The sequence below is a fragment of the Carlito syrichta genome, unplaced genomic scaffold (assembly GCF_000164805.1).
Source record: "Carlito syrichta isolate Samal-C Ts95f unplaced genomic scaffold, Tarsius_syrichta-2.0.1 Scaffold315201, whole genome shotgun sequence".
In the NCBI taxonomy this organism is placed as follows: Eukaryota; Metazoa; Chordata; class Mammalia; order Primates; family Tarsiidae; genus Carlito; species Carlito syrichta.
Window position 1 is genome coordinate 255299 of NW_007259297.1, and position 22522 is coordinate 277820.

The following is a 22522-nucleotide window of genomic DNA, read 5'->3' on the forward strand; positions in this document are numbered from 1 at the left end:
CGGGTGGGTCTCAAACCCGTGGGCTCAGGCAATCCACTCGCCTCGGCCTCCCAAAGTGCTGGGATTACAGGCTGAGCCACCAAGCCTGGCGAGAAATGTTCTTTGCCATTTTTCTTTCTTTGCGTCAGTAAGAAGAAAAAAACTGTCACTAAGATGTGAATTTGTGGTATAGTGATAATTGTGTCAATGTCATAAATTTCTGATTTCTTGGAGAGTCTTAAATTCCTTCTCCTCCCTAGTTTATCAGAAAATCAGGGAGATAGCTCTATAGCCATACAAGGGGGCAGAGATTGCACCTGGTGGGTAAAGATACATTGGACAGGTTCCTCATGTGTCAAACTTTCTAGTGTTCTGACTTGTACAGGGCACAGGTCTAAATACACATCCGGTTTTTCATGTTGTGAACTTCTAGTGGTTCTTCCAGAAGGCCCTCAGACATGGTTTGTGTATTCATCTGGCTTAAAGCATACACTGGAAAAAAATATTACCTCAGAAGGATGTCACACTGAACCTTGACTTATGATCACCTCTTCTTTATTTATTAATCATTTCATATTTGAAAAAAAAGAAGGAAAGGCACAGAAGCAAATGGGTTGGAGGATATAGCTTTTTTTCCTTAAGAAGAGTCAGGAAAGGCCTGGGATTTTTCCAAGCAGTGCTTATCTGCTGGTGATGTCCCTAACAGTTACCTGTGGGGCTTTAAAACAAAACAGAATGCTTGTGCACCAGCTCATATGTTCCAGGTTGCTATTTCTGTGGGTGGTACAGAGACCTAAATACTTCCAGAGAGCTCCATAACCATCTCAGATGGTCGTCCTCATGTAGGAGGTTTGCTGAAGGGACAGGTTTTCTCAAACATTATTATGCACTAAAACACCCCTAGGGAGCTTGGTAAATTGTAGAGCCCTGAATCCAAATTCTGGATATTATGATTCAGTAAGTCTCTCGTGAAGGCCAAAATTCTGGACATTTAATGAAGTTCTCAAGATGGCTATGAATGAGGTTGAACATGCCACTTGTGGGCCCTAGGGAGAGAGAGGACCCACAGGCAGGTGGAAGGAAGGAAGTCAGGAAACAGCAGAGGTCATAAAAGGATAAAGAGACAAAGAGCCCCATGAAGGAAGCAGAGAGAGAAGAAGAGGAAAGCCTGGAAGAGACAAACATTACCAATCTCTTTATCTGTCTGACCGTATCTAAGATCTTTGAGGAAATATGTTTTGAAGCCGAGATACAAGCACTAGAAAATAAGTGCACTTGCTCATCTAACACATTCTTAAAAAATGGATTTCCTCTGACCCAAGAATGACCTGTGTCAAATTCTTTATGCCATTTAAAAATAAGAATATTGCTCATCTCTCTTTTGTCTTTTGTCATAAATAGTTGACACTGTAAGCCTTTCTTGCTTTACAGAATTATTAACGATCCCTCTTCAGGCCCAAGGAGGCCCGTGGCAATCCACTCTATAGACAAAGAGCATTGCAGAAATTACAGCCACGTGTGTTCAAGGCTGACTTATGTTTGCAGTGATGCCATGAGACAATGTGAGCTGCTGTACACAGCATACATTCAGAAGGTCTTTCTGAACTGCATGGCAGAAAGATTCAAGTCATTTTGTCCAAGGTTATTCTAAAAGCATACCTAGAATTGTCATTCTGTTTTGTGTTCTAAGCCGAGTAAATCATCAGTCTCATCAATTAGTGTCCAATCATAGTCTATCCTGGTGTTACTTTATTCTTCATAAGGGATGTAGCACCATTTCTTTATTTACTAGTGATTGTATTATTCCCTCCAGAATAATGATCTGCTTTGCTTGTTTGTTGTTCTTCGAATCTCCACATTAAAACTGACATAGTTTTGTAAGAGATTCACAATTCTCAAATTTATGATGATTTTCTGTTTAATTTTCGAGGACTTTTAGCAAATGGTTTCAAAAGTATCTTTTTAATAATATTTGAAGGGAGAGGAAAGATTCACACATGTAAACGTACATATCATACTATGCAGCATACTTATTGCTTCCAAAAAAGGTCATTACTAAAGGAGAAATTCTGTGGTCTGAATGAGATTAATTTTCTGAGACTCACTCACCTTTTGTATGACCAGGAAAGGAAAGTGGTTAAGATAAAATGATATTGGATGCAGTACAATTGGGTATCACACACACACACACACACTGACACAGATGCTAACACACACGTACAAAAACACACACAAACATGAGAAAGAGAAGTGGGAAGAAGTATGTAAGGACTCAGGTATGACTATCAGTAAATAATTTGACATGGCCAATTTGCTTAATTTTCTGGCCTATTGTCTCTTCTATAAATCAAGTTCTATAAACCCCTATTTTCAAACCTCTAGGTGGCTGTGAGAAATCGCAACTCTAAAGCTTAGCATATATAAGGCACTCAGTAAATATTCATCCTTTCTTGAACTCAACTTTTATAAAGGTTGATGGCTTAGACAGGACCCTGCTCTCATCAAATGTACATAGGCTGCATGGGAATTGTTTTCAAATTTGTTTAGTCCTTTATTTTACAAAGCCAATTGAAAAGAAGTACTATATTTGTAGCCACTTGTGTCAAAAATTCATGGTTGCTTTAAGTTTCAAATAAAAGACAGCTGGAACAGATTGAATGCTGTCATGATTTCCGTGAAGTCCATTGGCCCATTTTTCTCTTTGTATTGTCAGGCTAGAGACCGGAAGAGAAAGGAAGTGTTCTCAAAAATACTCAGAAAGATGTTGGGGTATTGGTGCACTGCGTTTTCTTTATCCAGTCCTCTGTTGATGGGTGCTTGGGTTGGTTCCATTTTTTACTATTGTGGATAGTGCTGCAATAAACATATGAGTGCAGGTGTCTTTTTGGTAGAATGATTTATACTACTTTGAGTATATATTCAGTGGTGGGATTGCTGGGTTAAATGGCAAATCTATTTGTAGTTCTTTGAGAAATCTTCAAACTGCTGTCCACAGGGTCTGTGCTAGCCTACATTCACCCCAGCAGTGTAAGAGTATTCTATTTTTTCCACAATCTCACCAACTTCTGTTGTTTTACAGCTTATTGATAATGGCCATTCATAGAAGTCCTAACTTCACTGTCAGGCAATATACCCATGTAACAAAACTGCACATGTACACCTTGAATCTAAATTTTTTTTTAAAAAGAAAGTTATTGTGGTACCTTTCCATCTAAATAGATTGGCTACCTGTCCTCCCAGCCTGATTTAGCTTATGGTGAATGTCTTGTTCCATTGGAGGGATGTCCCTACTGTGAAATGCCATGTGTTCTTTCCCACTATCATCTTGTTTCAGAATTCTTGTCCCTGGTCATTTCCAGGAGAACTGGTAATCAAATTTAACATTATAATTATACTGCTCCATGGTTCTCCCCTCAAGCATGCTTCAAATAATCTGTAATGCAATGGAACACAATGTCTGCACATTTCACGACTCATTCACTGTTGGTACCCATTATTTTATAAAAACAAATGAATTAATAAATTGTACGGGTGGCTCAGCCTGTAATCCCTCTCTTTGGGAGGCTGAGGTGAGTGGATTGCCTGAGCCCGTGGGCTCGAGACCCACCTGGGCAACTTGGCGAGACCTCATCTCTACCATAAATAAAAAATTAGCTGGGCGTGATAACGCGTGCCTGTAGTTCCAGCTACTTGGAAGGCTGATCGCTGGAGCCCTGCAGCAGGTCGAGGCTGCAGTGGCTGGGAGCGGCCACTGCACTCCAATCTGGGTGACAGAGTGAGACTCCAACTCGAAAAAATAAAAATAAAAAAATAAATTATGGGGTAATGTCAGTACTAACCACAGTTCTGACATTAATAGTTTATTCTGTTTTACATATAAATAATTCTACATTTAAAGTTCTATGCTTTGACTTCCTGTTTTTCTCTCCTTGCACTATAAATTTTAGTGAAAAGTGTTCATCACAGTTTATAAATTTCGTTATGAAAACTACTCATTACTACATTGTTCTCACATCATCTTAAGTAATACTTCCTAGGCCAGGCATGGAGGCTAACACCTATAATCCTAGCAACGTGGGAAGCCAAGACAAGAGGATTGCCTGAGCCCAGAAGTTTAAGACCAGCTGGGTAACATGGAAGACCTCTTCTCTACAATAAATTTATTTAATCTTTTTTATAATAAATTAAAAACAACAATTAGCTGGGCATGGTGGTGTGCACCTGCAGTACCAGCTACTTGGATGGGTGAGGCAGAAGCATTGCCTGAGCCCAGCAGGTTAAGGCTGTGATGAGCCATGATTGTGCCACTGCTCTCCAGCCTGGGTGGCAGAGTGAGATGGAAAAAAAATCCTATTATTTTTATTGCTGCAATGTGGTATGTATATTGTTTTTTAGTGATCATAGAAAACCTTTTGAAGAAATTGAATGATTTAGTTAACTGTTGGTTTTTTTTTTTTCATTAATCAGTATTTTTTATTATGGTTTTGTGGGGTACAGTTAAGGGTTAGGTGTACAATGACGTTTCATTCAGGCACCCTGTAGATAAGAAGTGTTTTCCCACCCCCCGACAGATATTTGCTACTGTTATTAAAGAAACCTGGAGGTGATCTTATTTCTTCTGCAGAGCTTCTTCTTTTGAGAGAATTCTTATCTTGATCTTAATGCTACAAAGCCACTCAGCTGGCATTAGGTACTTGCGTGTGCAGGGCTCACAGAGCATGTGATGCCTACTCTCTGTGGGATAATGAAAGAAGTTATAATCACTGCCTCAGAAGCAAGTGTGTGTTTGTGTGTGTGTGTGTATGTGTGTGTGTGTGAGAGAGAGAGAGAGAGACAGACAGACAGAGAGAGACAGAGGGAGAGGGAGAGAGAGAGAGGTGGGGAACAGGATCAGGACATTTGGGGCCAAAAGGTGCTCATGTTGCCTCTGGCAGAATCACACAGGGATGGAAGAAGTGGATTCAGTGGTTGTCAAAAGGCACAAAAGCCATGACAGTTACATTCTGTTGTTTCCAGTAATAGACATGTGTTAGTTTTTAGGAAATGAGTTAGAATGATTGTTGAAGAAAAAAATTCTTGGGAAAAATAATGCTCTTTTTTTTCACTTTTCTTTCTTTTATTTTATTGTGTCCTCACCCTTTAGAAAACTTCATTACGACAGTCATTATATCTTTTTATCTGGTGTTAACCGTGAGGTTAAGGGCACAGTCTTACAAAGTACAAGGTTTGTATATTCTGCCAATTCTGAAAACAACTGAAAGTTTGGGGAGTGCTCCAAACCATACTTGGATTTGATAACTTGCTAGAAGGACTCAAAGAACTCACTAAAAGCTATGTTAACAACAGCCATATTTATGATAGGGAAATGATATAAATTAAAGCTAGCCAAGGGAGAGACACAGAGCAGAACGTGGGAGAAGTCATAACTCAGAACTCCCTGAATCCTTCACCTGTGGTGTCATGTATGATACTATTCACTCCCTGACATGGGGGCAGCCAAGTGCACAACCAACTTCCCACCTGAGAGAATCCCAGAGGTTTCACTGGAGTTTCATTGCATAGGCACGATCAATTGGATTATTGCCATATGATTAAACTCCATCATCAGCTATCCTGTCCCTGCAGGTTGGACTGAAATCCTGTTGCCCGAGGAGCCCATTGCGAATAACAAAAGCACTCCTAACACTAGGAGAATTCCAAACATTTACATCCAGGAGCTAGATCTCTGTGAGAAGACCATATTCCTTATTAGACATTTTTTAACAGTAGATAAAAAGTCCTGCCTGTGTCCCTGTGCCTACTGGATCATATTTTACTATGTTAATAAAGGAAATATTAGCACATTTTTTTTAAATTTAAAAATCATCCTCTAATTTGTATTTCATGTATTTGACTTAATGAAAGGAGGCATATTCATAAGTTGCATAATTAAGTTTTGAAAAAATATATGTAATGACCAGAAGCAATTTGCCCAAGGTTACTTTTGGAGATTAAACAGTGTGTATGTTGGAAATATTTTAAGATATTTGATTAAGAGTTCAAATTATAATTCTAATGTTTCAAGACTTACTGAGTCAGGGATATATAGCAACAAGTAGTGTTAAATTTTTTATTTACATGTGCAAACATTACAATGATATTCTCTTTCTTTATTTCCTCCCTTCCTTCCTTCCTTCCTTCCTTCCCTTCTTCCCTCCCTCCCTCCTTTCCTTCCTTTTAAAGATGTGTGTAAAATTCAGGGTTAGGAACACAAATGGTCATTGTACAGGGAAAGTTTGAGTCTGACTTTGGTCCCCACTTCACCTGGTTTAAGATCAGGTACCCTTATTGATGAAGTATGCTCACCCCTTCCCTCCCCTGGCAGTGTCTCATTACTGCCAATTCCTTTCTTGCAGTATTATGATCATTGTTCAGGGTCCGCTTATGAGTGAGAACATGTGGTACTCAGTTCTTTGTTTCTGTGATAGATCACTGAGTATTATAGACTTTAAATTCATCCAAGTTGTTGTGAAGTTCATAGTTTTGTCTTTCTCTATGGCTGCATAATATTCCATTGTGTATATGTACCACATTATGTTTATCCAGTCTACTTTTGATGGGCAGCACAGTTGGTTCCATGTTTTTGCTATTGTGAATAGTGTGGCAATAAACATGCGTGCACAGGTATCTTTTTTGTAAAATGATTTGAGTCCTTTTGAATATATTTCTAGAAGGCGGAATCCTGGGTCATATGGAAAGTCAATTTTTAGATCTTTTAGGAATTGCCACACTGTTTTCCACAGAGATTGAACTAATTTACACTCCCACCACAGTGTAGAAGTGTTCCTTTTTACCCCCGCAACCTCTACAGCATCTGTTTTTTTTGTTATTGATGATGGCCATCCCGACCGGATTGGGTGGTATCTCGGTGTGGTTTTAAATTGCATTTCTTTAATAACTAGTGAGACTGAACATTTTTTCATGTATCTGTTGGCTGTTCATATGTCTTCTTTTGAGAAGCGTTTATTCATATGTTTTGGCTACACTTTAATAGGCTGTTAGGTTTTTTTCTTTTCTGCATGTTTGAGTTCCTTGTATATTCTAGATGTTAGACCTTTGTCAGATATATAGTTAGCAAATATTTTTTCCAGTCTGTGGGCTGTCGTCCAGCTCTTTTGACAATTTCTTTTGCTTTGCAGAAACTTTTCATTTTTATGAGGTCTCACTTGTTTATCTTATCTCTTATGGCATGAGCATTTGCGGTTTTGTTCAGGAATTGGTTACCAGTTCCCATTTCCATAATGGTGTCTACCGCATTTTCTAAGGTTCTTATAGTTTGAGGTTTTATGTTTAGGTCTTTGATCCATTTAGAGTTGATATTTGTGTATGGTGTCGGTAAGGATCTTGTTTTAATCTTCTGCTTGTGGCCAGCCAGTTTTTTCAGCACCATTTACTGAAAAAGTTCTCCTCTTCCCAGTGGTTTTTGGTGGAGGCTTTATCAAAGATGAGTTGATTAAGAAATTAAGGTTTTTATTCTGGAACTCCTACACTGTTCCATTGGTCTTTTTGCCTGTTCATGTACCAATACCAGGCTGTTTTGATTATTGTAGCCTTATATTAAAGTTTAAAGTCTGGAAGTGTGATACCTCTCACTTTGTTTCTTTTGCTGAGGATTATTTTGGCAATTTGTGGTCATTTAAGTCTCCATATGAAGTTCTGTATTGTCATTTCTAGGTCTGAAAAGAATGATATTGGTAGTTTAAGGGATATTGCATTAAATCTGTCAATTGCCTTTCTCTTCCCTGATTTTAATTTTTCCATATATTTTAAAATATGCTTTGTTCTAGAATGTAAGAGAAATGTGAACAACAGAAAAAAAGGGATTCTCATAAAATATGATTATAATTACTTAATTTTATATAGCCCTTTTTTCACATATTTTAGCATAGGCCAATTGTAGCCATCTAGAAAGTGGCTGACTTAAGTGCAAATTTGAAAATTGTTTCAACCATAGAAAAACCAACTCTAGTGTAGTTTTAAATTATATTTTATGGATATGTGCTTGAGGGTATATATGCATGTATATGAAAGTTAAAATATAACTGCCAAAATATAACTGGAACTATAGTTCCAAAATCTAACTGGAACTAGATAGATAGATAGATAGATAGATAGATAAAATATATAATCATATAGTGATTATAAAAACTATATATAAAATATGTAGTCATATAGTGTAGTTCATTGATTTTCCAAGAAGAAAAGTAAAATTCAGAGATCAATGAATTATTCAAGGTCATGTTACTTAGATACCATCTTGTAAACAGTGTAATAGTATGAATTTCTCTAACTTGAAAAACAGAGTCAAGTAATTGAAGATGTGTTGGTTATTACATTAATGGATTATTGAGTTCACTTGCATAATTTTCCAGGTCTATTTATGTCTGAGAATACCTTATAGTATATGGCGTATCCTTTTTTTTTCTTTTTAGTAAACTGGAAAAGTCCTCATATAATGTATTTTTTTCTGTGCATCTAGGTGTGACCCTGGAGTCAGACTCTTGCCTTGACCCAGGCATCCCTGTGAATGGTCATCGCCATGGCAGTAATTTTGGCATCAGGTCTACGGTGACGTTCAGTTGTGATCCAGGTTACACATTAAGTGATGATGAGCCCCTTGTCTGTGAGAGAAACCACCAGTGGAACCATGCGTTGCCTAGCTGTGATGGTAGGTAGAACTTCATTATGAAATGGCCACAAGGGAATGCACAGAGGGGACATATCTAAATAGCTTGGGTGGTAGGTGTGTTTTATGGAGTGGTATATGACTAGTGTAATTTCTCTTGGAGAAGTTGTACCTACTAAAAATATCATTGCTTTTTAACACTTGAAGTTCACTTATCAAATTTCCTCTACTGAGTGAAACAACTGCTTAGAATAAAGAACAGAAAATTATCAACTGTCCTTCAACTTTATTTCCAAACAATCAAATTTATAAAACCTAGTTTTCTACAAATATTTTTTACATATGACATTTATTGAGCCTAGCAACTGAGGCAATATAGTCAGCACACAAATCCTAGAGTGTCAGACCCGACTTTTCTCTAACCTAGTTTCAAGTGTCAGACTTCCTCTAGGTCTGCATAGTTTGACTTAGCTCTGCCTGAATCTCAACAGAGCCTTCCCCTAGGAGTAATCCCTCTGAGACCACCAGCTCTCAGGAGATCCTCAGTGACTGTTTGTGATAACAGTCATTCCTCTTGCCCTGCATGAATCTGCTCTTGGGACTCTCAAAGACGAACAGTATCCTTGAATATTGTGTGTTACTCTACTACTCAACTTGACATTATGCACAATTACAACAAAAGATAACTATGTTACTTGTGATTGACCATTTCCAAAAAAAGAAAAAAACATCTTGGGGCATTTGTCTTTAACCATGAACATACCCACTATAATATTGTTCATTGTTCCCAGGAAAATATAAATATGTTATTTTTATTTTCAGTGATTTTTGTAGAAAATAGGCATTACTTTTCAAACACAATATATGCACTTATTAAACACCTTGACTTTTTAAAAATGATGCACCTAAAATAACAGAGTTTATGGACAATTGTGCTTAGCGACAGACCAATCAAAATCTTTTACTATTGTTGCCAAAGTACTAACCCCCAAAATAAATGGTACTTTGGAAGAGAAACTACAAAGTGCAGCTGGATGGCACAGAAAGGCTGCAGGCTAACTCAGGAAGGATGAGAAGTGCACGAACCAACAGAGTGCGAAGACTGGGCTCTGGGCTGTACCAGGCAGCAGCCACGCTCTGCATCCATAGGGCTGCACAAAAGCAGCCATAGAAGGAGGTGCAGCTGGACGTGGACCTCTGGCTGTGCAAGACGGGGCCAGCCCCAGCAGGTACATGTATGTGCAGTGACTTTTCTTAATAGGCATCTGAGAGAGTTCCTATTCTGTTCAGGAGACGAGCCGAGTCATTTTTCTTTTCCTGCTACAGGTTATATATCATTCCAACACATCATCTCCATTTGCCTAGGAAAATGTTGTCAACACCAACGTAATTTTCACATTGCGTTGACATCATTCTGCCATTTACCCATCTTCAATGAGCTGACCGTACCACTGCAGCAAGGCAGACTGTAGTATTAGAGGATTTCCATAATGGACATTCTTAATTCCCCTTATATTTCACAACAATCATAGACAGTGGAAATTGCCTAATCTATGAATCTGCAACATGGACTGTGGGTATCCAGCTCTTGCCTTTCCTATGTGAGGAATTAGCAGTGCAAACTGCTTCCTATCAGAACAGAGGAAAAGAGGTAAAGACTTTTGAATAGTCATTAAACCTGTATTTTTATGGAAAGATTTTTTTAAACATTAGACGTTAAATAAACTCTGAAATAACATATCACCTTTATAACTATGTAGGAAACCATAATATAAAAGAATTCACCAGAAGAAAACACCACAAGAGACAGTAAACTATTATAAAAGTCCTGTGAAAGTTAAGAAAAGGAGAAACTCTTCAGTACAGGAACTATTATTTAATGTTGCTCAGAAGATTAGCAAGTACAAAAATTAAAGAAAATTATGTGAAGTATGGACACTATACAGAAAAGATAGTCAACTTTTAGCAGTAATAATTATTCAGTGAGTGACTGCATTCAGGTTAAACATTAGTCATCAGGTTTCCACATAAGATATAACTTATTCAAAATATAATAAAAATACATAGGGTAAAAAAACCCCCCAAAACTAATAATGAGCCAGGAATATGCCTAACAAGAAATATAAAGGCTAATATACAAATAAAAATAGAAATGAACAAAAAACCCTAAAAAATGAAAATACATACTATGTTTCTAGATGGGAAGATTCCCGTTTAAATGCACAAATTTAAAGTTTTAATTTTAAATTTAAAAAATTTTCATTGAAATTGAGATTGTTAATATAAATTTACAACCATCTAAATATTAATCTGGAAGCGTAAATGCTCTAAATTAAGGAAACATGTCTTTTTAAGAATAATAAAGAAGTACTATTTTATGTGGTATCAAAGCTTGCGAAAAATTAATGATAAAACAATATGGAATAGGTTCAGAAATACACAAGTACATATGTGATATAGCATAGGAATTCTAGTAACAAATCTTTGTTTAAGAACTTTTTTGTTGTTGTTGGAGTCTCACTCTGTTGCCTAGACTGGAGTGCAGTGGCCGCTCCCGGCCACCCGCAGCCTCGACCTGCTGGGCTCGGGCGATCCTTCCGTCTCAGCCTTCCAAGTAGCTAGAACTACAGGCGCGCGCTACCACGCCCGACTAATTTTTGATTTATTGTAGAGATGAGGTCTCGCCAAGTGACCCGGGCGGGTCTTGATCCCGCCGGCTCAGGCAATTCACTCACCTCGGCTTCCCCAAGCGCTGGGATTACAGGTTGAGCCACCGAGCCCGGCTGTTTAAGAACTTAATTTATGGTGGGTGTAGTGGCTCAAACCTGTAATCCCAGCTCTTTGGGAGGCTTAGGTGAGGGGATTGCCTGAACCCTCGGGTTCGAGAACAGCCTAGGCAACTTGGCGAGACCTCATCTCTACAATAAAAGTCAAAAAATTAACCGGGCATAGTAGAGAGCACCTGTAGTTCCGGCTACCCGGAAGGCTGAGGCGGAAGGATTGCTTGAGCCCAGCAGGTCAATGCTGGAGTGACTGTGAGCATGCCACTGCACTCCAGACTGGGTGATGGAGTGAGAAAAAAAAACTCAGGAAAAAAAAAAACCAACTTAATTTATGATAAAATTATTCCAAACCAATGAGAAAGAATATCCTATTAATAAACACTTTGGTTAAATTGAATAACTGATTGAGTTTAAACATGTTAAGAAAGTAAACAAAATAGGTTATGCATTAATTAAAGACATAAACATAAAGATTCAAAACTTCAAATTGTTATGTAACATTACAGAACAGTATTTTTACAGGCTTTTTTCTATATATTTGTGTGTGTATATATATATATATATATACACATATTATATATATATATATATATATCTTCAGAGACACACACTTATTTTTACAAATAAATACAAACGTGTAGCTCAATACATTTCCCACAGTAAACACATTCATGTCAGATTCAGGCCTTCCAGATCAATAAATGAACATTACCAGATCCCTTTCATGACCTTTCCAGGTCACTGCCACCTCTAAGGCTACCACTATCTTAATTGTCCCACTGTGTAGATTCTGTATATAAGTAAAATCATACAGAATTTGAATTCTTTGTCCAACTTCTTTTTGTCTCAATCTTTAGCTTGTGCAATTCATCTGTAATATGGCACGTAGCTGTGTTTCATTTTTTGTAAACATTTTATTGCATAAATATATCACAGCCTTTTTTCCAGTCTACTGCTAATGAGCATTTGATTGTTCTGAGCATGTTTCCTAATATTTACTGGCCTTTAATATACTCTTTTATAAAGCACATGCTTCTTTGTTTTTATTTATGCTGGGTCATATGCTTTTTTCTTACTGAAGTATAGTTGTTACTTACATCCTTGAGTACAGTTTATTTTGTTTGATCTATACATTGTGAACACCTGGGGTGCCAAAAAAATGTATACACTTTTTAGGAGATGTTAAGAGATGTTTGCCATAATCAAAGTATCTGGACACTGATGGTAACCAATTTTAGCACTGTAGAAGTCAAATGTGACTTGTACTCATCTTTTGTAATCAGTATAAATTAAGTATTACAATTTTAATGCAGTTATTTTTCCTTTCTTAAAATGCATACTTTTTTGGCACCCTCTGTATTTTTTCTGACTTTGAAATGGTTCTTTTCTTTCTCTTATTTGATAAATAGAAGATTTTAATTTTAAACAAATCTAGTTCTTCAGTGATTTGCTTTGTGGATGGTGCTTTACATGTAGTGTTTATAAAAACTTGCCAATCCTTATAAAGATATTATACTGTTTTCCTCTAAAATCTTTTAACAATTTAACAGTTTTATAAAGGTATAATCAAAATATATATTTCATGTGAATAATTCAGCATGATTTAAGATGCATATACATGTATGAAACCATGATCGAAAACTTGTTCATCACACCTAAAAATTGCAATGTTTTTGTCTTTTACATTTATAATTTCAACTCATCTGAAAATTTGTGCAAGGGAATGATGTGGTGTCCAGATTCATTTTTTTCCCCATTAAGGCTATTCAAGTGAGTTAGCATCACTGATTGATAAGATCATGTCTTCACTGCAATGCACTGCCAACTTTGTATTACAAGAGGCCATACAGATGTGAATCAGGTTTTTAATCCTTTTGATTTTTTCTTTTTCCTTTTTTTTTGAGTTGGAGTCTCACTCTGTCACACAGGCTGATGGAGTACAGTGGCACGCTAATGGCCACCACATTCTTCATTGCCTGCTTAGCTCAGGCGATCCTTCCACCTCAGTCTTTCAGGCAGCTGGAACTGCAAGCACGTGTTACCACGCCCGGCTAATTTTTTGATTTATTGTAGAGACCGGGTCTTGCCAAGTTGCCCAGGCTGGTCTTGAACCTGGCCTCAGGCAATCCTCTCGCCTCAACCTCCCAAAGTGCTGAGATTACACACTTGAGCCTCTGCGTCCAGCTAATTTTTTTCTTTAAGAATTTTTAGTTTTTAAATATTGAAAGCCTTCAAAAAATTTTAAAACAATAAATGAAAAACTTTGACCAATAATACTGTATACAAATTAAACAGTCTTCTATTCACAATGTAAAAAGTTAAAAATGAAGTCCCAGACTACAGAAAATAATTGCATTCTCCGTGTAATATATAAACTAAATAATCACATACTATAATTGGAGTAGAGAGGAAAAAACAACAACACAAAACAGTCAACAGATCTATGAGGAAAACATATCCCAACGCAGTTCACAGAAGATACACAAAGATCAATAAATATTTTTGAGTATGTCTACTCTGACTGTGAGTCAGGCAAATAACCTGCAGTAACTCCCCTTTTCTGCTGGGTGTACCAAAAAGTTAAAATGTCAAAAATATTTTATAGCATTAAGGGCTTAGGAAAACAGCACATTTGTTATATGCTATTAAGAAAGCAAAATGGCACACCTTCTTTAGAGAAAAAAAATATAAAAATTACAAAGCAATTCATGTTTTGTATGCATGTACTGTGTACATATATGTAAATACAGAGACACACAGTATTATATGAGAACTGACTGAAAATAGTCACTTCAAAATTGTGTCATGCTTTCCTCTTGGGAGATAAGCAGGCTAAAGGAGAGAATGCAGTAAGACTTGTGATTTTAAGCTCTATATATTTTGGTGTTTGGTATTAATAAGCTCTATATTTGAATTTTCATTACCATATTTTATTTTTATAATTAGAACTCTATTAATTTTAAAAATTATTAAAATTGATTTATATAACTCTTAAGTAGTGTCAAAAAGATGCTTGCTATTGGACTAATTATAATTTATAAAGCTTGAGTATATTACATAGAGTATGCAAATATTTGTCATATTTTTAGGATTCTATATTAAAAATAATTATGATCAGAATGCTAATCCTTAAATAGTTATTTTTTCATGTATAATTGAACTTGAATCATTTCGTTATTTTATTAAATTATTTATTCCTAAATTTGCAATAAAATAAGTTAATCATATGAATAATTTTATTTGAATATTTATGTGACATACAAACACAGATTGCTTTATTGGATGTTATTATGCATTATTAAAAATTTACTTTTTTTGGGCTATAGATGAAAATAGAATTTAGAAATGGGACATACTTAAGCTACTATCTTTTTAATTTTCATTTGTGGTAGGTTCGTTGAACAAGTACTAACATGAGGCTGCCCACGTCACTTGCAGACTCTTCAGTCATAGCTGTGAAGATTAAAAAGCTGAAGTCCTTTGATCATGTGGTGATGAGCAAAGGCAGCTTATTCATCATAGGATAGTGATGAAATGATCTAGGCTCTTGATTTAGTAATGAAGGCTTACATATACAAGTGAGAGACTTTGCCTGACTCATTTGAGATCTGTAATTTTGATTTTGAATTGAATTTTTCACAAAAGGGAAGAACATGCTCATGGATCTATACCTCAAAATATTAGCCATGAATCCTTGATGGAGTGTTGATAACTTACTTTTTAAGAAAACACTTCTGTATCCAACTAGGACTATTTTCTACTCTGTCTAGCAGGCAACTGAGGAAATATAACTTATCTATTTATAGTCTCTCTCTCTCTTCTTCCCTGCAATCAAACCATACCATAATCATTCCCCTTCTTGTTGCTTATGTGTTACGTTATCTGAATCATTCTCATTCTCAAGGGCCTGGTTGCACTCAACCTTTACGAGACTTCTTTTGCAATTTCTCCAGGTCACCAGCAACAGTGAATGTCTGATCTCCATGTTTCCTAATATTCTATTCCATACAGTATAACTTCAAAACTTGTAATCATATATGACTATAATATATATTTAAATATATCTAGTATATTTTAGATTATATGTACATTCTCTACACACATTACAGTCTTCTCAGTTTGATTTTAAGCTCATAGGAAGGAGGAATTGAGGGAGAAGTCATCAAAATACAACCCTTCAATTGGGATTTCAGTGATGAGTAGAATTTCCCAAAGTAGCCGACATGCAAAGAGGCATTCCAGGCAGGGAAAGTGAGTGAAACCATCAGGAGTTGATCAACATGGCACATACTGTGAGTTCCTGCAGGTTTAGTAAAGTAGGGTCAATAAAAAATGAGTGGATAGATCAATAGGAAATGATTTATGAGAAATGGAGTGAGAATAGACTGAAAAGGGCATGTATACTTTGCAAGTAACTGAGATGCTCTAGAAATGCCAATTATATGAAAAGGACCCCAAAAAACAAAATTTATTTATTAAAAAATTGTGTAATTATTCTTACATGTTTAGACTTCAGTGACCTTCAACGTACTCTCCATTGGGCGCAATACACCTATTGAGAGACTTTTTTCGCTACTCAAAACAGTTTTTGTACTCATCAGTATTGATGCCTTTTAGTGCTTCTGCCATTGCTAGTGGTGAGGTCAGGTGAATAGGGAGGTGGTTACAGGGGACATGCCATTTTTGGCAGAAACTCCTGAATGCTCAACCATCAGGAGTTGATCAACATGGCACTCACTTCCCCTGCCTGGAATGCCTCTTTGCATGTTGGCTACTTTGGGAAATTCTACTCATCACTGAAATCCCAATTCAAGGGTTGTATTTTGATGACGTCTCCCTTGATTCCTCCTCCCTATGAGCTTAAAATCAAACTGAGAGGATTGTAATGTATGTAGAGAATGTACATATAATCTAAAATATACTAGATATATTTTAAAATATATATTATAGTCATGATGTGGACAGGTGCGCTGTCGTGGTGGAAGAACCAGTCACCTGTGTTCCACAATTTGGAGCGATTCTTCCACAACGCAGCCTCTCAAAACACTAGCTGGTACTCTGATGCCAATGGGTTCCTAGAACACTTACCTACTGGGAGAGACCTGTACTATAAGGAACCCACCTTCCAAAAGATAACTCCATTTTGGGCAAGTTCTTCCTCGTATGATTAACGTTTTCGATATAAAATACAGGTACATTAAGCATATACATTTTGTCTCTGTTGCTTACAAATTTAAATATGTATATTTGAAATTTAAACCTTCCAAGGGGATTGATAGATGACTATTTTTTTTGTTATGTTAACACATTTTTCAGAGAATAATGAATTTAGGACAAAGGCTGTAAATAATCTTCAAACTTTGAGAGACTAGAGTTTGATAATTTTTTAAAATTTAGATTCAAGGGGCACGAGTGCATGTTGTTCTATGGACATATTGTGTACTGGTGAGGGCTGGGATTCAGGGCATATTTTCCAGATAGTGTACACTGTGTGATACAAGAGTTTTAATCAGTAGTGATTGACTATTTACATCTAACCGTGAAAAGTGTTCTCATTGCCCTTGCAGATCTTAAGCAATCTCTTAAACCCCATGAGTTTTTATTGCAACAAATAATGCATCAGTAGGATACTTAAACCTTTAAAAAAATTCATAGCTCTTAGGAAAAAAAGAAGTGAGAATTAATTATAATAGTTAACATTGCCATGGAAAAGATAAACTATATCAGTATCTGCCTCAATGTATACAGCATCACTTCAGTGTGTTTCTAACGTTAGTCTTGAGCACACTCAAGGTCTAAAGAAATCAGTTAAACATTGTGATATTTTTTTCTTTAATTTCGTGTAAGAGACATGCAAGGAAAACTTTGGAAAATTATTTTATTAAACAAATATTTTTGCAGAACGTTTTCTCTTTCCACAGGCATTTATTGGAAAGCTATATTTGCAGCCACACAGTTAAAAAGTTTACAGTCCATCAGTATAGGGAGAGGACAGGCATTTTTAAAACCACACAATGAAGTAAATGCTTTATTAGACACAGGAAATATAAGAATAAGTAAGTGGAAAAAGTTCCAGTTTTGGATCTTGAAAGGCTTGGATGGCAACTTTGGAAATGCATCTTTAAAGATGATGTTGAGAGGAAGAAACAGTAATTAAAATGAAGAAATGGTATGAGTTGAGGCATAGAGAAAAGACAGGCCTGGAAGGTTTGGGGAATTTAAATTAATTCTCTGAGGGTAGATGATGATCAAAGGCAGTTCAAGTGCCTTTAATGATAATCTTTCAGGCATGGTCAGAGAGACATACTGCAATGCCCAGGGATCGCACAGTGAGGTTCTCAGTTTCTCGAAGGGTGAGACCAAGAAAAGGAGTGTGGCTTGGCACCCCCTTCTGTAACTGAACAGCCTCGATTATTGTCTCCTTTATTGTAGGGTTTTATGTAAGATTTCTATTGATAGAATGATTATAATATAAATAAAAATGAATGAACTCGATGACTTCTGTAGGACATGGAGAGCCCATGACTAATACTGAGGTGGAGAGTAACCTCATTATGTTTTGGCTTTCAACAGGACTGTAATCAGAGTTTAAGTCAAACTGTATTTATATTCTAAGATGAAGATGATGGAAAAAGAGGGAAAATAAGCAGATTGGGCCCAAGACTGCAGTTGCACATGCCAATCTCTTTAAGGAAGAGGCAAGAGTACAGGGGCCAGGAGATCGATTAGACAAAAACAACCTGAAACACAGTAATTAAAGAAAGTTGAAGTTAAATTGATAAGAAGATATTGGAGTTTAGGGAAGAGAGATGACTCCAAGGTGACATTTCAAGACCTAACAAGGAGTTGCAAGTTTAACATTGGTTGGAGAAAGTGGTCAATGTTTAACATGTAAATATGAAAGCTGTCAGGGACACTGTGGAGGTAAAGCTGACTTCCAGGGAGTAGATCTATCATTTTTGGTTCCTTCCTCACCCACCACCGTCTCTCACACAGAGAATGACTTAGCCTGTGAACTTGTCTACCTGTTTTAACTTTTGACTTCCTCCCATCCAGGTAGGGTAGACCCTTAACCATATATTTATTGAATTTGTTTAGACCACAATTACTGACTTTACAAACTTCAATTAACTAGAAGACTTTGGCAATATCTGAGGAGGTGGTGGAGATAGGAAATAATTATGGGAAGACGATAATAACAGAATCCATAGGAGAGCAGTGAGCTTTACTGGGAGATCAGCAGGAATGTCAGAACCCTGTATGAATTGGCAGAGAAACCTCAGCAGACAGCCCATCACAGGGCAGTCTGTCAAAACTGGGTTGCTTCTGACTTGCATTCCCACCAATCTCTTACATTTACTCTATTTTCATCATCCTGGGAGTGGACCTTTAAGTGGATGTGAGCCTGTCTCTTAACTTTCTTGTGGGCTCATCATATACCAGTCACATAAACCTCCTTTGAATGTAGAGAAAATGTTAATAATCTTGTCTTTAGAATAAATCGTGCTTAGTTATCTGCTTTTATTTAATAAATTATTTGCCTTTCCCACTCGAATGCAAACTTTGGAACAAGAGGGACTTCTTCTCTGTCTTATTCATTGCTGTATGCCCAAGAGCAGTAAAGAGAGTTTGGAAAGTAGTAGTAAATTTCTCATTAAATACCTGTAAATGGATGGTTAGATGCATAAATGAATAAAAACATCAACCAAAACCAGAATTTGAACAATGACTGGATGATTTATTTTAACTCAGCCAGGAAAACATCTTAACATATGTCTCCCCTTTTGTCCTTCCCTAGTTTCTTCATAACAATCCATCCAAGAGATTTCCAATATAATGTATCTGTATGCTTGATGTTGGGTAGGTTATATAAGTAGAAAAGTGAAATTCAAGAAATTATAGCATTAAGAAAATGTTAGCAAAAGTAAAATTTTACTGTATCTTTTGCATCTACCCAAAAAAAGATTCTACCATGTGTGAAGAAAGAGATTAATTTAATTCAAAGTATATGTAGTTATATGTGTAGCTCTACTAAGGGAATATAGGCATGTCTATATATGAATATAGTCACAGACTTGTAGGAACACTAAAATGTAAGTCAGGTATTTTATTTTACATCCTCCTTTCCTATCTACAATTTTAGGTGAGAACACCCCTTCAATTCCCTCTACATCAAATTTCCTCTTTTCCTAAAAAAAAAAAATGTGGAATTTGTGGGTAGAGTTATTTTTATACAAAATCTTCATAATGTGGGAATTAGACTGTGGTGTGTTTACAGTCATAAGGATATGAATAAGCACCAGAGCTCCTTTATCTGTAACTTTGTGCTCAACATTGCTCCTAATGGCAGCTTGATGGGACTGGTTAGTGATTTCTGGGTTCTGTGATGTGTGGATAAATAACATCAAAGAGTTGGCAGAACACATTCTCTTCCAGGCTTTCCTCCAACATTTTCCTGATGACATAGGGAGAGACGATGAAATAAAAGGATGAAATAAAAATTGATATTTTTTATATTTTTAAATGTCGCTAGATATGAATTAATTTAATCAGTTCGCATAACATATACAGAGCTTAGGATAAAGGCTACTGGCCTGGACTGGTGGCTCATATCTGTAATCCCAGCACTTTGGGAGGCCAAGATAGGAAGATTGCTTGGGCACAAAGGAGAAGTTCGAGACCAGACTCTGCAGCATAGAGAAACCTCGTCTCTACAATAACAACAACAACAACAAAAATTAGCAGAGCATGGTGGTGCATTCCTGTAGTCTCATCTAAGTCCAGGAGGTCAAGGCTGTCGTGAGCTGTGATTATTGTGATCATGCCACTGCACTCCAGCCTGGGAGACAGAGGGAAACCCTGACTAAAAAAAAAAAGTAAAAGACTACTGACAAGTAACTGCAAGGTACTGCAGTTTTACATAAAAAAAAAAATTTAAATTCATTATGGTTAAAGCTTTTATAAAAATGTGAGAAGTTAATGTACTAATTTACACCAATCCAATCACAGACAAATGAAAAGTTGCCAATATATAGTTTTTGTATTCAGGACCGTATTCTACTGGTTGTCTTCCTACTGCACTGACCACTGTTTCAGTTTCCTTTATGGAAGCATATGTCTGTATTCACTGCATTGGTGATCTCACCTAGTTGTGCTCTCCTTTCTATTCTTTTGTCAGGCCTTTCCCATGGAATCCAGACTTGTATATCCCACTGCGATGTTAACCACAGGCATCGAGCTTCATGCACCCAATGCTGAATTCCTGGTTTACTCTCAAAACCACCTTCTCCCAAAGTTCCCCTCACCTTCAGTTATTTCACACTCAGGCTTATAATCTCACAAAACTGTCAGCTCCTCCTGTTTTGTCATAATGCTCACATCCCATTGATGTGAAAGCCCTACTGGCTCTTCCTTCAAATACAGCCAGGTTTAAACCACATCTCCCCAACAGCTGCTAATGTCCTGGTCCAGTCTCCTGACTGCTTCCCTCCTCATGTGGATTCTCACAAAGCAGCCTAGTGATCTAAAGCCCAAGTGAGATCATGTCATTTTCCAGACAGTACCCTCTCCCCCCGCCCCCCAGTGACCCTTCATCTCACTGAGAGAAGTACAAAACCCGTGCAATGGCCTGCCAGGTCTGGGTGGGATCTGACCCTGCATAAGCTCTTTGAATCTAACTCCTATTACTCTCTGTCTTTTGTTCTCCACCCTCCTGCCATAGTGGCTTCTTTTCTGGCCCCCACCCCAGCAGGCCCACTCTAGCTTGATCCTTGGTTCTTGCTGTTTCTTCTACACTCACATTCTTCCCAAGATGTTCAGTCGTTCCCTTGTCTCTCTCAAGTTCTTCTCCATAGGCCACTTCCTAAGGATGGCTCCCTAGACTACCCAATATCCCATCCTTCTTTCTTGCTTAGGTTTCTTCACAATTATTTGTCATCTTCCGACATGGTATATCATCTGCTTTATATACTGTTGAGTTTTATTCTGTCTTTTCCAACTAGAATGAATAAAGGCAGAGATTTGTATCTCTTGTTTACTGTTTTCTTCCCTGGTACTGAGAACAGTGCTGGATCAACAGTAGGTGTTCAATAATGAATTGTTGAATAAATTAATCTCAATGTTATATTTAATGTTACCACTTTCACAGCGAAATGTAGTCAATGGAATTTCAAGATGCAAAAACTCATGAGAAATTGCTAAAATATTCTAGAACTCATTTTTAAAAGTTTCTATTTTGCTGAATTTTTATATAGCTCTTCCATTTGCATATTAAAAGAGAAGATCTGCTCCCTTAAAATACTTGATTAGGGAGCATGATGAGGCACAGCACATCTTTCATAAATTACTTAATTCTTTTGCAAAAATTATTTGTGGAAGTAGCATTTATAAAAAATGATTTGAAATGCTTATATTAATAGAAAAAAGTTATTTCAGGTATCTGTTATTTGATGATAGTTAATCTTATGTAATTCAAAAAAGGAAGTATAAATACATGCAAAGAATGGGAATTTGTTTAAAAAATAGAGACAGAGAGCAAAGACATTTTGTAAAATAAATAGCAAAGTATGATGCTGATAGAAGGAGGTTTTGCTTATGAGACACTGTTTTGAGCTCTTTACACATATTTACTTATTTTATTATTCAGTAATCAGGAATTAGGTGTTATTATTATCCCTTTGTACATATAAGGATATGGAAATAGAGAAGCAGAGAAACGTGCTCAGTGGCATCAGCTAGTAGATGGGCTCATTAGGTTCTCCAGAGAAACAGTATATCTGTATCTATCTTTATCTATTTATATCTATATATAAATATATTTCCTACATCTATATTTACCTCTATTATATAGATATTATATCTATATCTATGTTATGTCTAGATATAGATATAAATATATCCCCATTATAAATCTATCTATATTCCCATAATAAATATTCTCTCTATATATATATATTTATACACACACACATATGTATATATGTGTGTGTGTGTGTGTGTGTGTGTGTGTGTGTTATGAGAACTGCTCATGTAATTATGGAGGCCAAAAAGTTCCACAGTCTACCATCTGCAAGTTTGAGACCCCAAGATGCTGGTG

At 36.6% G+C, this 22522-nt stretch overlaps 1 protein-coding gene across 1 annotated transcript in view; it reads left to right on the top strand.

Annotated features, from left to right (window-relative positions):
• Positions 1–22522, top strand: part of LOC103275056 (CUB and sushi domain-containing protein 1-like) — a gene marked incomplete at its 3' end in the record, with an annotated part of 411423 nt that overhangs the window by 233739 nt on the left and 155162 nt on the right. Inside the window, exon 12 of the mRNA XM_021706144.1 lies at positions 8498–8686. Coding sequence (XP_021561819.1) covers positions 8498–8686 — 189 coding nt within the window. The remainder of the gene's footprint in view (positions 1–8497; positions 8687–22522) is intronic.